At 31.8% G+C, this 13607-nt stretch overlaps 1 protein-coding gene across 1 annotated transcript in view; it reads right to left on the bottom strand.

Moving 5' to 3' along the window:
* MKLN1 (muskelin 1) overlaps nt 1-13607 on the bottom strand; it is a 156766-nt gene that overhangs the window by 100666 nt on the left and 42493 nt on the right. Inside the window, 2 exon segments of the mRNA XM_011357241.2 lie at nt 3547-3635; nt 4890-5032. Coding sequence (XP_011355543.1) covers nt 3547-3635; nt 4890-5032 — 232 coding nt within the window.

Below are 13607 nucleotides of genomic sequence, written 5' to 3'. Positions count from 1 at the left end.
AAGTCCTGTTAAAGACATTACTCCAGCATGAGCTCTTTGCCTTTTTTGTTCCATAAACCCCTCTGGCTGTTCAGTGAACCCTGTGACCCAACCCACCCTCAGGTTTAAATGTATAAAAGAAAAAACACAGGGTTATAGAGTAAACCAACTGTACTGAAATATAGTTATAAAATGAAAAAACAAAATTATGATACAGAAATATACTTTTTTATAACACATTTGATAACAAGATCTAGAGGCAAGTCTAGTAATTTCATAATTTCAAAGTTATAGTATCTGCCATGCTACAATATGATGGGAAAAATTTGTAACTTCTATCTTTGACAAGTCACAAGTATTTCTAATATTATTACCTATATTTATAATTGGAAGAAATTCTAAATACATTAGATGTTAGAGAATACAGATGTAACTTTTCTTCCATTAACTTCATGAAGCCACTGATTAATCCTTCTAAACTCTTGTACAACAAACTCAAAAAGTATATATGCAATATCTCTAATGAGGGCAAGCAGTTTGCTTGGTACTTCTGAAATCTGAGGAAACAGAGACAGGGTTGCTATCCCCAAGATTTCACAATCTACCTGAGGAAACAAAACTCATACATATCACATAATAAAAGAACTCAATCTTTGGCAGTGGGCAGACTTAAGTTTGTATTTCATCTCTACATTTTATTACCTGTATCATTTTGGTCCAGCCATTTAACCTCTACACTTCGATTTCCTCATCTGTAAAGTGAATGTAATAATGCTTACCTCACTGAGTGTTAGGAGGATGTTTCATTAAATGATATCTACTATTACTATTAACTCTAAAGCAATACAAGCTCATATCCAAAAGCATATACCAAATGCTATGTCTTTGATCTATTACTTACTAGCTATGTAGCTTGGGACACATCATTTGACTTCTACCCTCAGTTTCCTCAACCAAGAAAGATTTTACGTGCCAGTATAATTTCAAATGAGATACCACATATGAAAGCAATTACAAACTAACAAAAACAATAAAAACGTAAGAAGCTCTAAATAATGACTACTGAAATGACATGATGGTTCACATTATATTTGTGCATATTTTTCCTAGAGTACCCAAAATACTATGTTTAAGAAGGTATGTAAACAAGAGCTATATGAATATAAGTATAAAAATGCACAAAAAGAGACATTCAAAATGAAATCACTTCCCTCATAAATAAGAGCTTAAATTATTTAAACACACTAACTCAAATTTGGTTTAAGCTAAATTTAATGAATAAGCTATATTCATTATCAATGCAAATGATCATATTTAGATGTCAGAGCATGGTTCGGAGATTATCTGCCATTGAGTTAGTCTTGCTTCTCTTCCCTTCCATTACGGTGAATAATTGAAAGTTGACTACATACAGATATTGTGTTGTTTAAGGATAAACTTTTTAAAATAAACTAAGACCTTTCACACATATCACTATAGAACATAAATATGACATACGCAAACACATTCTTTTAAGGAGAACTCTAACAATTTATACAAATGAGGTAAACAAATATTTGTGCTAAATTACCAACAAAATAAAGCTACATACACATCACTCTTGTTTAATGAAATAATTTTAAAGAAAACAAACAGTGATAAACTAAAAACACTAAACTACTGTACAAGCTTTTGGTTTCATATTTTCCTTATGTTCAAAAAAAAATTATCAAGAGAATATTGGAAAAAGGTTGGAAAGCAAAGATACTGTAGACCATCAATATCTTTTAATAGAAAAGTGAGAAATATGAAGTTATCTAAATATTAATATCCTAAACAGCAACCGAGTTACTAAGGTCTACAATTATTAGGAAAGCTCCAATTAACATTTCAACTGAATACCATAAAACTAACCCACCAGGGTAAAGTAAAAAACATCATCACGCTCTATAATTAAAAGGCTGATAGAAAGGGCTGGAAAAGATCCAACTGCTTGTCTTCAAGCAGCTGAACGTCTGTCTAACTGGTCCATAAGAGACCTCTCTTATAAAATTTAAAGGGAAGAAACTATGCAACTATGTAAAAGAGACTTTTATTCATACTTCTAATGAATAACACCAGAGGACTGAGAGCTACAGAAGCAGTGGTAGTAGATATTTTCCTTCGAAGAAAACTAATGACCGTAGGAAATATACAAATAAGCACTAAAAAAAGAACTTTTAAAAAAAGAGAGAATATTTCATTTTGTATGACTAGGCAAAACAGAAGTTGAATAAGTAGTTTAAAACTAAAATCTAAATGTATTATATGAAAATATATTTTCGCTGCTTATACATTTGAAATATAAGATCACAGAATTGTTTAAAGCTATGCGAGAGTCTGTAAGAACTGAGTGTCTGTATGCTGAGGAAAGGATACTCATTAGTACAAAAGAAACAACCAAGAGTTAAATTTATTTTTAAAAATGTTCTTGTTCATAAATTCTCACAGGAAAACAGGACACAGGTTTTTATTTACAACTATTTTATTATAACAACAGAAACTATAGTTACAAAAATGTAACACACTGGACAGCCCAACCATTCTAAAAATAGTTTTCCCTCTGTAAGTAGTGTTTATTAAGACTTCACATACTATTTTTGCCCAAAGGAACTGACTTAAAATGAACAGGCCAACTCTTGATAGAATAACACTGTATGAAGTATACTGCTTGTTCCAAAAGAGGAATTTTTCTCTCACATCAAAACATGGGATTCTGGCTTTTATTATTATTCTTTAAGGGACCTGACTTACTTTAACCCCAATTTTAACATAATATTTTCAAAGGTATGCAATATAGATGGAAATTAAAAGATCTGAGTCCTTAACTTTCTAAATAATAAATTTTACCTTCTAAATATTAAATATTTAAAAGAAGCCAAAATAACTCTAAACACACTAATTTTGAGGAGGCATTACAAATACTTTCTTAAGCTAAAACACTTGGTAAACAAATACATGCCTTAGGTAGTATAGTATTTTTCAAACATTACTTTGCAACTTATTACTTAAGGTCATGAAATTAGTTTTATATGTTTGACCAACATTTCACCAAAAGGAAGAGAACAGAAAATTACCATAATACACTGCCTTAAGGAATTCATGGGTATTTGATTTTAAAATGTTGTAGCTTTAGAAAGACTGATAAACCTTCCATAAAACAATTAAGGCAATCAAATCACTATTTCATCTCATAAAATCTTTTAAGAAACTTTCAAATGAGAAAATATTTGTAAAAGATTCCACTTAAAATAACTGTCACTTAGCTATAGATTTATGAAGCACAGGTCAGAAAACTTTTTCTACAAACGTCCAAATAGTAAATATTTTGGGCTTTGCGGGCTACATGGTCTCTTGCAACCACTCAACTTTGCCTTTTTAGTGAAAAAGGAGACATCAACATTACACAAACAACCTGTGTGGCAGTGTTTCCATAAATTTTTTATTAAAAAAAAAAAGGTGCCTGCAGGATTCAGCCCATAGGCTGTAGTTTCCTAATTGATGTTATAAAAAAAAATTATTTCTTTTCCACAATGCTAAAAATCTTACCTATTTTAATGAATCGACAAGGAAACATCTGTTCATCAATTTTATGCTTTAAGGTGAATGTTTCTTTGTTATAATCATTCTTTAAGCCACTGTAAAAAAAAAATAAGGTTATCAAATCTGATTTCATAATTCAATAAACACATTAAAACACAGATTAATACCATACTCAGATTTTAAAGTTAAACCAATGCTCAAAATAAATGACCAAGACAATGTAACGAAGTCACTGAACATGAGAATACTGGTCAAAATGTATACATCCACATCAACTGCATTATTACTGTATTTTAATTATTAGAAGGCTAATAAAAAATGTTCACTATTAAGGAATGGAAACGTGTGATGATCTAGTGTCCTTAATGTATAACTGAATATAACAAAAAACATTCAAGCAGTAAGAAAAAAATAAAAAACAATTCACACACAACTTACAACTTAACCAGAGTCAAAAGTTTGAATTTGTTAAAAAATTGTTATTTAATTATGATTAAGTTGCCAATGTTCTTTTTATAGCTCAACAAATTTTCAAAGACAACCTTACTCTGTTGGTTTAATAACATCCACTTTATCCTAAATAGAACTAAACCCATAACAACTCTCTACTTAAACCAATACTGATGCAAATATTTAGAAGATCTCTTATCTTTAAGCTGCTTTATGTCCTGAAACACTTTCATGACTTAAATCTAATACAGTATAAATGTAATAATTGCTTGTATAAAGTATGTGTTAATAAGACATAACGCGTCACGAATATAGTCTAAAACTCCATGGCTTTATTTGGCCATTCCATTGGTTATCTGATTTTTCATTACCTAGAGGGTAAATGAACACTTTCATTCCTGGTGGTCTACGCTATTAAAATTCAAATGTACCTAGCTCCTTCCAAGTGGTAGGCACAGTGCTAGGTACAGTCACATACTTTTTCTCTTTTCAGTCTCTAATTTACAGTAAATTTCTAGAATATTAGTTCTGGATGAGGGCAATCAATCTTAATATTTTGGATAGAATCTATATTTTTATAGCAAAGATTCTGGTTAAAGTTGAAAGTATTTCTGAATCATTAATAGTTCAAACACAAAACTGAAAAATAAGAAGTAAAAAAAAACCTCAAAATTTTTCTTCTTTCTTGTTTAGTAACAATATTAACCAGTATCTGGTGGTTAAAAAAAAGCTAACTCAAGAGACAATATTAAAATAAGGCAATAGAAATAGGATAGTGGAAATATTCTTTTCTCCCTTGAAAGAAAAATCAAACCATTCAGATTTAGCTACAAAGAGACTAAACTAAGACTGTAACTTTTTTAGAAGACAACTCTTTCTGCCCCATAATTATAACTCACCTGGACAATAGCTCTGTCATATTTTCTTCATTCATTCCACCAAAGACTTTAAATTTCTTCAAGTTGCAGACATGAGTTTTCTCATATTTTCCAAATGTGATATTCTGGACTATAGCAGGCCTTTCAAGCTTCAGAATCAAGTACTAAAAAACGAACAACCAAATTATATCCTCCTCCATGTGAAACAAATAATTAGACAACTTTAAAAGTTAAATTTTTGGACAGCTAACAGAAGAATATATAAGGTCTATCCTGTCTATCTTGCACTGGCAGATTTTTTTTTTTAATGATAAAGAATAGTACTCAATAGCCTTATACAGGCTATAATAATACCACTACTTTTTCCCAGGAAACTACATCATCTTGAACACTGTAGATGAAGGAGGAAAAAAGAACTAGTGAGATAACTTATAATCAAGGCATGACATTCGATAAAAGATATAACAGACTATTAATAATTAAATAAAACAAGATAATAAATAATAAAACAAGATTAGAATGCAAAAGTAACAATTACATTCTCATCAACTATACTTCAATAGCAAATTCACAGTTAAAATCAACGATAAAATTTTAAATCTAGAAACAGATTTACTAATCACCCCTGCCAAATTTATAAATTAAAAAACCCAGACCTACTATAGGTATGTCTGATGTAGCTCAAGTTTTCCTATTATACACAGGATAAAATGGGATCGGTTAATTAGGGAATATAGTTTACATTATGCAGACAGTTTTCAATTATAAAAATTAAGAAGGAAACTACCACTGACTGAATACATAGAAAAAGCTGTTCAGAAAAAATGATTCAGATGTTTTGTTAAGAGTGACTTCATGCTTCATAATAGTAATACAGGTGATAAAATTAAGCTGGTGGTCCTGCTTCATAACATACAGAAAAATTAAAATGGCTCAAAATTAGTCCAAAATCAATTCTTTAAGATCAAAAACCTAAATATAAGAACTAAAACTATAAAACTCTCAGATGAACATAGGAGTAAACCTTCCTGCCTTTAGATTTGGCAATGAATTCTCAGATACAATACCGAAAGTACAAGCAACAAAATATAAAAATTGGATTGTATCAAAATTAAAGTTTTGTGCATCAAAGGACAATCAAGAAAGTGAAAAGACAACCTATAGAAAGGGAGAAAAGATTTACAAATGATATATCTGATAAGGGTTTAAAATCTAGAATATATAAATAATTCTTACAACTCAACAACATACAAGATGACCTAATTTAAAAATGGGCAAAGGACCTCCACAGCCCTTTCACCAAAGAAGGTAAAACAGAGTGCCAATGGGCGCATGTAGGTATGTTCATCATTAGTCATCAAGGAAACATAAATCAAAACCACAATGAAATAAACTTCACACCCACTAGGATGGCTATAATCAAAAAAATAAAATAATAAGTATTGGTGAGCTGGTGGAGAAATCAACTCTCATACATTGCTGGTGGCAATTTTAAATAGAGTAGACAACAGAGAACAGAGTTTGGTGGTTCCTCAAAAAGTTAAATACAGAATTACTACAGGACCCAGAAGTTCTATTCCTAGGTATATAAGAAGTGAAAAAAGTATTCAAACAAACACTTGTACATATTGTTCAGAGCAGCAGTATTCGTAATAGCCAGAAGGTGGAAACAACATAAATGTCCATCAACTGATGAATGGATGAACAAAAAGGGAGTATTTCTATTATTCAGGCATAAAAAGGAATAGAGTACTAATGCAAGCTACAACGTGGATGAACCTCAAAAGTACGCTAAGTGAAAGAAGTCAAACACGAAAGGTCATACACTGTATGATTGATTCCATTTACATTAAATATTCAGAACAGGTAAATCCACAGAGGCAGAAAGATTAGTAGTTGACAGGAGCTGGGTTAAGAGGAAAAGGAGAGAGTGCTTAACTGACACCAGGTTTCCTTATGGGGTGATGAAAATATTCTGGAACTAGACATAAGTGATAGTTGCACAACACCATGAATGTACTAAACGCTACAGAATTGTATACTTTAAAATGATTAATTTTACATCATTTGAATTTTATCTCAAAATAAAAGAATGAAGCTGGTGGTGACATGAAATATGATGACAATATAATCAGAGCTAATATTTTGTGAGCAGTAACTCATGGCACATTGCTCTGATTTTTACATGCATTATCTCATTTTAGTATGAGGAACAGGAGTAGTATTTTAATAACAATAATTATCCTCTTCATCCTCATTTTATAGATAAAGAAATTCTGGCTTGGGAAGGCTAAATAACTTGACTATAGTTACAGAGCTAATAAATGAAAGAGCTTAGATTAAAAATCCATCAATCTGACTGTGGTTGACACTGTTAGTTGGGTGACCCAACCTCCATTTTCAACCCAGTTCTTCCCAGCCACCTTCTAGACAAGGGTAGACATATGACAAAATTCTGGTCAATGAAATGTAAGCAGAAGTTTGCTGTGGGATAAGTTTCGCTTTCTGAAACAAATGCCATCTCTCTATTTGAAGAGTTACAGCTGCAACAACCACTATGCAACAATAAAGAAAAAGATCAGGAGAATCTCAGAGAGAGCCCTGTGTGAGCCACTCAACTTTCACCAGCAGCTGCCTAACTCTATAATTGTGTGCGTGTGAATGGCGGGGGGAGTATTTGTTTAACTCACTGTAATAAGACCTTCTCTTATTAAAAGAATTTCCAATTCACCGACCCCAAAGCCAAAGCTTTAACCACTACATGATAACAACTGTTTAGGTTTATATACTGTTTATACTTTACACTCTAAGTAGCTATTAAAATTTCTTTTTTATTATTAAAGTATAGTTGGCATACATTACTACATCAGTTTCAGGTGTACAACATAGTGATTTGACATTTATGTATCTTACAATGTGATCACCACACTAAATCTAATAACCATCTGTCACTGTGCAAAGTTATCACCCTATTGTGATTATATTCCTCTTCACCTTTTTCACCCATCCCTCCGCCCTCCTACCCTCTGGCAACCATCAGTTTGTTTCTATGAGTCTGTTTTTGTTTTGTCTTGTTCATTTGTTTTGATCTTTTTAAAAAAATTCCACATATAAGTGAAATCATGCAGTATGTCTTTCTCTCTGTGACTTATTTCATTTAGCACAGTAGGTCCATCCACGTTGTTGCAAATGACAGTATTTCATTCTTTTTTATTGCTAAGTAATATTCCATTGTATATACATACACACCACACTTTCCTTATCCATTCATCTATTGACAGTTACCTAGGTTACATCTATATCTTGGCTACTATAAATAATGCTACAATGAACATAGGAGTGCACATATCTTTTCAGATTAGTGTTTTTGTTGGATAAATACCCAAAAGGGGAATTGCTGGGTCATATGGTAGTTCTATTTTTTTAAATTTTCCAAGGAGTCATCATACTTTTCCATAGTGGCTACACCAAACTGCAGTCTCACCAACAGTGCACGAGGTTTCCCATATCCTCACCAACACTTGTTTATTTGTTGACTTTTTGATAATAGCTATTGTAACCAGGGTGAGGTGGTATTTCATTGTGGTTTTAGCTTGCATTGCCCTGATGATTAGTGATGCTAAGCATTGTATCATATGTCTGTTGGTCATTATACAAATAGAGGAATGTCTTCTTAGGAGAAATGTCTCTCTTCATGTTCTCTGCCCATATTTTATTTTTCCTTTGTTATTAAGTTCCTTACATTTTATGGATAAACAAACTGATATGTCTATATAAGAAATTCAGCTAAGCACCAAAAATGTATGAATTACTGATGCAAACCACAACATGAATGAATCTTAAAATAATCATTTTGAGTGAAATAAGTCAGAGAAAAAATTCATACTGTATTTCTCCATTTATATAAATTCCTAGATTTTTCAAATGAATCTATAGTGAATGAACAGTGGCTGCCTAGAGATGGAGGATACAGGTGGGTGGGAGAGATTAAAAGACATGGGAAACTTTTGAAGTAAAAGATATGTTCGGTATCTTAAGAGTAGTTGTATTTTCAAGGGTGTACACATATATCAAAACATCAATTTGTACACTGAGGTGAAGTTTATTATATGTCAATTATACCTTAATAACTTTTAAAAAATAATAAAGGTTAGTGTTAAGAAATAAATAAGCAAGCCACAGACCAGGAGAAAACATCTGAAATACATAACTAATAAGAATTTATATCCGGTCTATAAACAACTTCTATAACTCAGTAATAACAAAGGAAACATCTCATTTTTTGAAAAACAAGTAAAAGAATTCACAAAAAAGATAAATGAAAGGCCAAAAAGCAAGTGGAAAAAGGTGCTTAATATCATTAGGCATCAGGGAATTATAAATAAAACCATCATATACCAACAATAATCACTACATTAAAATGTGTGTCAACACCAAATGTTGGTGAAGCTGCTGGTCAAGCAACTAGTCTGTTAATTTCATATAAATATATCTCTACCTTACGATACAGCAATTCTACCTCTAGATATTTAACCAATATCTAAAATATGTATTATTTTTAAAATCTTGTAAGAGAATGTTTATATAAGCTTTATTCATAATCACCAAAAACTAAAACTGCAAATCCATAAGCAGGAGCATGGATAAACAAACTGTGGCATATCCACAAACCAGAATTGTAGTCTATAACAAAAAGAAATGGCATATTGACATACACAACAACATGGATAAACATCAAAACCATTCTAAGCATAAAAAGCTACATACAAAAAAAGTACATATATACTCCATGACTCCACCTATATTAAATATTAGAACTGGCAAAACTAATCTATAGCATAAGAAATCCAAACGGTGTTTGCCTCTGGGTGGAAGGTGTGAGAGTTAAGGATTCACTGTTAAGGGACAGAAAAGATCTTTCTGAGATAATGGAAACATTTTTTTTTTTCCTATCTTGATAGGGGTGTGAATTATATTTGTGTATACATTTTTCAAAATGGACACTATACACTTAAGTTTCATGCATTTCACTGTATGTGAATTATGTTAATCAAAAATGTATTACACAATATATACAATGCTCTTTTCATAAACCCAGACAAAATACTATAAAGAAACTTCATAAATTTACTGATATACTGGTTCCACAGAAAAAAAATTACATTGAAATGCATATATTTTCTATTTCCTTACTCACTTTGCAAGTAACTCTTACTCCTATAATATTATTATATGGCTCATCAGAGAAAGAATAACCTGAGTGTATTACAAAAGCTAACTCATACCCACCCCCACACATCCCAGCAGTATTACATAATCACTAAAGCTTCTTTGACCTGTTTAGATTATACAAAAACAGAATGCTTGCTGTTTGTAAAACAACGTTAACTGTCCTCTCTAACCCCAGAAAGCAAAGAATATTACCTAATATCATACTTTTACTTAAACTACCTCAGAAGGAACTTATAAAAAGAGTTATGATCTAATCTTTCTTAAAGCAATTATTAAGACATCTGTAACTGCCCATACGTGTTAACCAATTCTAAGGTATTTGCCAGTCACTTTGAAAGACATGTTTTCTATGGAAGAATTGTTAACTCCTATAAAACATATCTGATGAGGGAGAATGGTAAAATTACTATCTTAAAGTATTTATGGGGTTTCACTCATGCTGCATTTACTCTCTACCAGTACAGATGATTCAGAATTAACAGCAATCTTTTCTTATTAGGTCTCAAAATATTTGCTCCCCATCACAATGAAAATGGTTGTAATCTTTTTCTGTTTATACAAATTATCAATAATTTAAAATGATAATCAAAAAAAAGAGATAAAAGTATAAGAGTACAATTTAAAAGAAATTAAAAATCACCTGAATTCCACCACCATTTTCATAATAATTCAACCTAACTCTCAAGACACACATTCACACAGATATCTAACTTTACATATGTAGAATATCATATATGTTGTTTTTTAATGGTAGTAACTTTTTTAAATAAATGTTTTGTTTTTTTGTTTTCTTCATTCCCTCTTTTCTTAAATAACCAATGCCAACAATCAGATGTGTATCCTTTCCTATCTTTTTGGGGGGCTCCTTTGTATCAAATACAAATATACATAAGTACATACACAAATATTGGTGAAAGAGAGTGAGTCATTATTCAGGTAACAGTTGAATCTTATTACAGACGCTTCTCTGCATCTTATTTTTCTCATTTTACAGTGGAAATTCCTCTAAGTCAACTGGTATAAAGTCAGTTCATTTTGTTTAAATGGCTGATAATATTTCAGAAGCTAAGCAGGGTCAGACCTGGTTAGTACTTAAACAGGAGACGACCTAGGAAGACCACATGCTGTAGACGTAAAAAATAAAAAATAAGGGATTGTAAACTGACAAGGTCCTTGCAATCTGTGAGGTCAACCAAGGGTTGCCTCGCCTAAAAAAAAATTAAAAAATAAAAATGTTTTAAATGGTTGATAATATTCCATGAAAAATATATTCTAGCATTCCCCTGCACATGAGTCTTTTGTTTTCCTGAGCCAGAACCACACAGCTAAGCCACTCTCAGATTCCTGACTCTCAGTAACGGTATGAAATAATAAAGGCTTGTTGTTTTTAACTGCTAGGTTTGGGGATAATTTGTTACACAGCAATAAATAACTAGGACAGCATCCAAAGCCAAAAGAAACATTAACAGTTCTGTTTATTAAGTGGTTAGGTCCAAAAAACTTAATAAGTATTTATGTCCTGACAATTTAGTAGCCATTTAAAAAAATAATACATATTAAAAGAAAAATATTTGTGTTTCTACTTATCCCGCCCATATATGAACATGAGCTTTAAAGAGACATGTTTAGGGTTTATTCACTTTGGGAGCCATTCTCAAAACATGCTATATATCCTAGCACCCATGCATACACATATAGCCCTCATTCTGGGAAAAGACAGGAGTAGCTAAGAAACTTTGAGTTTGATTTCCACCCTCTTCTAGATAACCTATACCATTAACTTCCTTACCTGCTTAAGCTGCATAACAGACATAATTAAAATTTCTTACTGACAGAGTAAAGCACTGTGAGCATCAAACAGTATACCCTAATAACAGTGATGCCTTAGCTCTGTGCAATCTAATACATAGCCACTAGCCACCTGGGGCTATCTAATCTAAACTAATTAAAATTTAATAAAATTAAAAATTGCTTTCCTCAGCTGCACTAGCTTCATTTCAAGAGCTCAATAGCCAGCCACCTGTAGCTAGCAGCTACCATATTATACAGAGCCGTTATAGAATATTTTCATCTCTGCAGAAAGTTTACTGAATAACACTATCCTAGAGGCTACTGAAATATAGAATATTATTTATATTCTATATTCACTAACAACCTCTTAAATGTTATACTTCTGTTTTTGTTCGTTATTTAGATTTTTCTTGTCTTCTCCCTCATGACACTTTGTCAGCTGTCAGCTTGCTGTTAACATGCATATCTTTTACAGCTATGCCCCCATGCACAGTTGCTTCCAGTTGCTGAATCCTGTCAGGACCTAAAATTTCATCACGCTAATTTTAATTTTTCAGAGTCCTCTTTGCCTTTCTTTCTGATTCTAAGACCTGTTTAAGATATGGTAAATGAATTGCTAGTTACAGTACAGTAGTTCCTCATTATGGATTCTCTATTTGTGAATTCGCCTACTAAAATTTATTTGTAACACCAAAATCAATACTCAGAGCACTTTTACAGTTATTCCCAGATATGAGCAGAGCAGCAAAAAATTTGAGTCTCCAGATGTACACTCTCCCAGCTGAGGTCAAACAAGAGACACCATACCTTCTTGTTTTAGCTCTCAGACTATAAACAAGCTTCCTTTTCATGGTCTATTTAATGCCTCATTTTTTATATTTTTGTGCGTTGTTGGCAATTTTGCTGTCTAAATCAATCCCCAAATATAGTGCTGAACTGCTGTCTAATGTTTCTAAACACAAGAAGGCTGTCATGTGCCTTACAGAAAAAATATGTTAGATAAGCTACATTGAGGCATGCGTTATAGTGCTGTTGACTGTGAGTCCAATGCTAATGAATAAACAATATCTATGTATGTATGTAAAATAAGATATCTTTAAACAGAAACACATATAAAGTAAGGTTATGTACTGATTGGCTGATGAAAATGTAGTGACCAGAGGCTCGCAGAAATCTAACTCTGTGAGTTACAATGAAAGATCCACCAGACTGGCAAAATCTAAACAAGAGCCACAGGAAGTGATGTTCTGGAAGAATACAATGCATAGCAACTTTCACATACTGCCAGTGAGAGATTATATAGCCATTTTGTAAAACAGTTTTACATTACCTGATAAAAGTTAAACATACACATACCTTATGATATAGCAATTCTACTATAAGGTATACACCCTAAAGAAACTCTTTACATGTGTACCGAAACACCATACAATCAATTAGTGCAGTAACAGCACTTAAAACTAGTTCTCTTTTTAGCTAATATTTTCCTCGAAAGGTATCAAGAAACTTAGTTTTGCATCATTAGTAATCCAGAAAAAATTGAAATATGATTTTAAATGTTCTGATAGACATAAGCGGAAAGTCTGTTTCATCAAACGCCGCATTGCATTTATCTATATAAAAGATGTTCCAAAATTTAAACAAAAAGAGAGGACATAAAAATTTAGCTCACAATTTCAAAGACTGAATAAACTATTAATGAATTCCAGATTAATT

The sequence above is a fragment of the Pteropus vampyrus genome, unplaced genomic scaffold (assembly GCF_000151845.1).
Source record: "Pteropus vampyrus isolate Shadow unplaced genomic scaffold, Pvam_2.0 Scaffold33, whole genome shotgun sequence".
NCBI classification, from domain to species: domain Eukaryota; kingdom Metazoa; phylum Chordata; class Mammalia; order Chiroptera; family Pteropodidae; genus Pteropus; species Pteropus vampyrus.
This window is presented reverse-complemented; position numbering and strand designations above follow the sequence as displayed.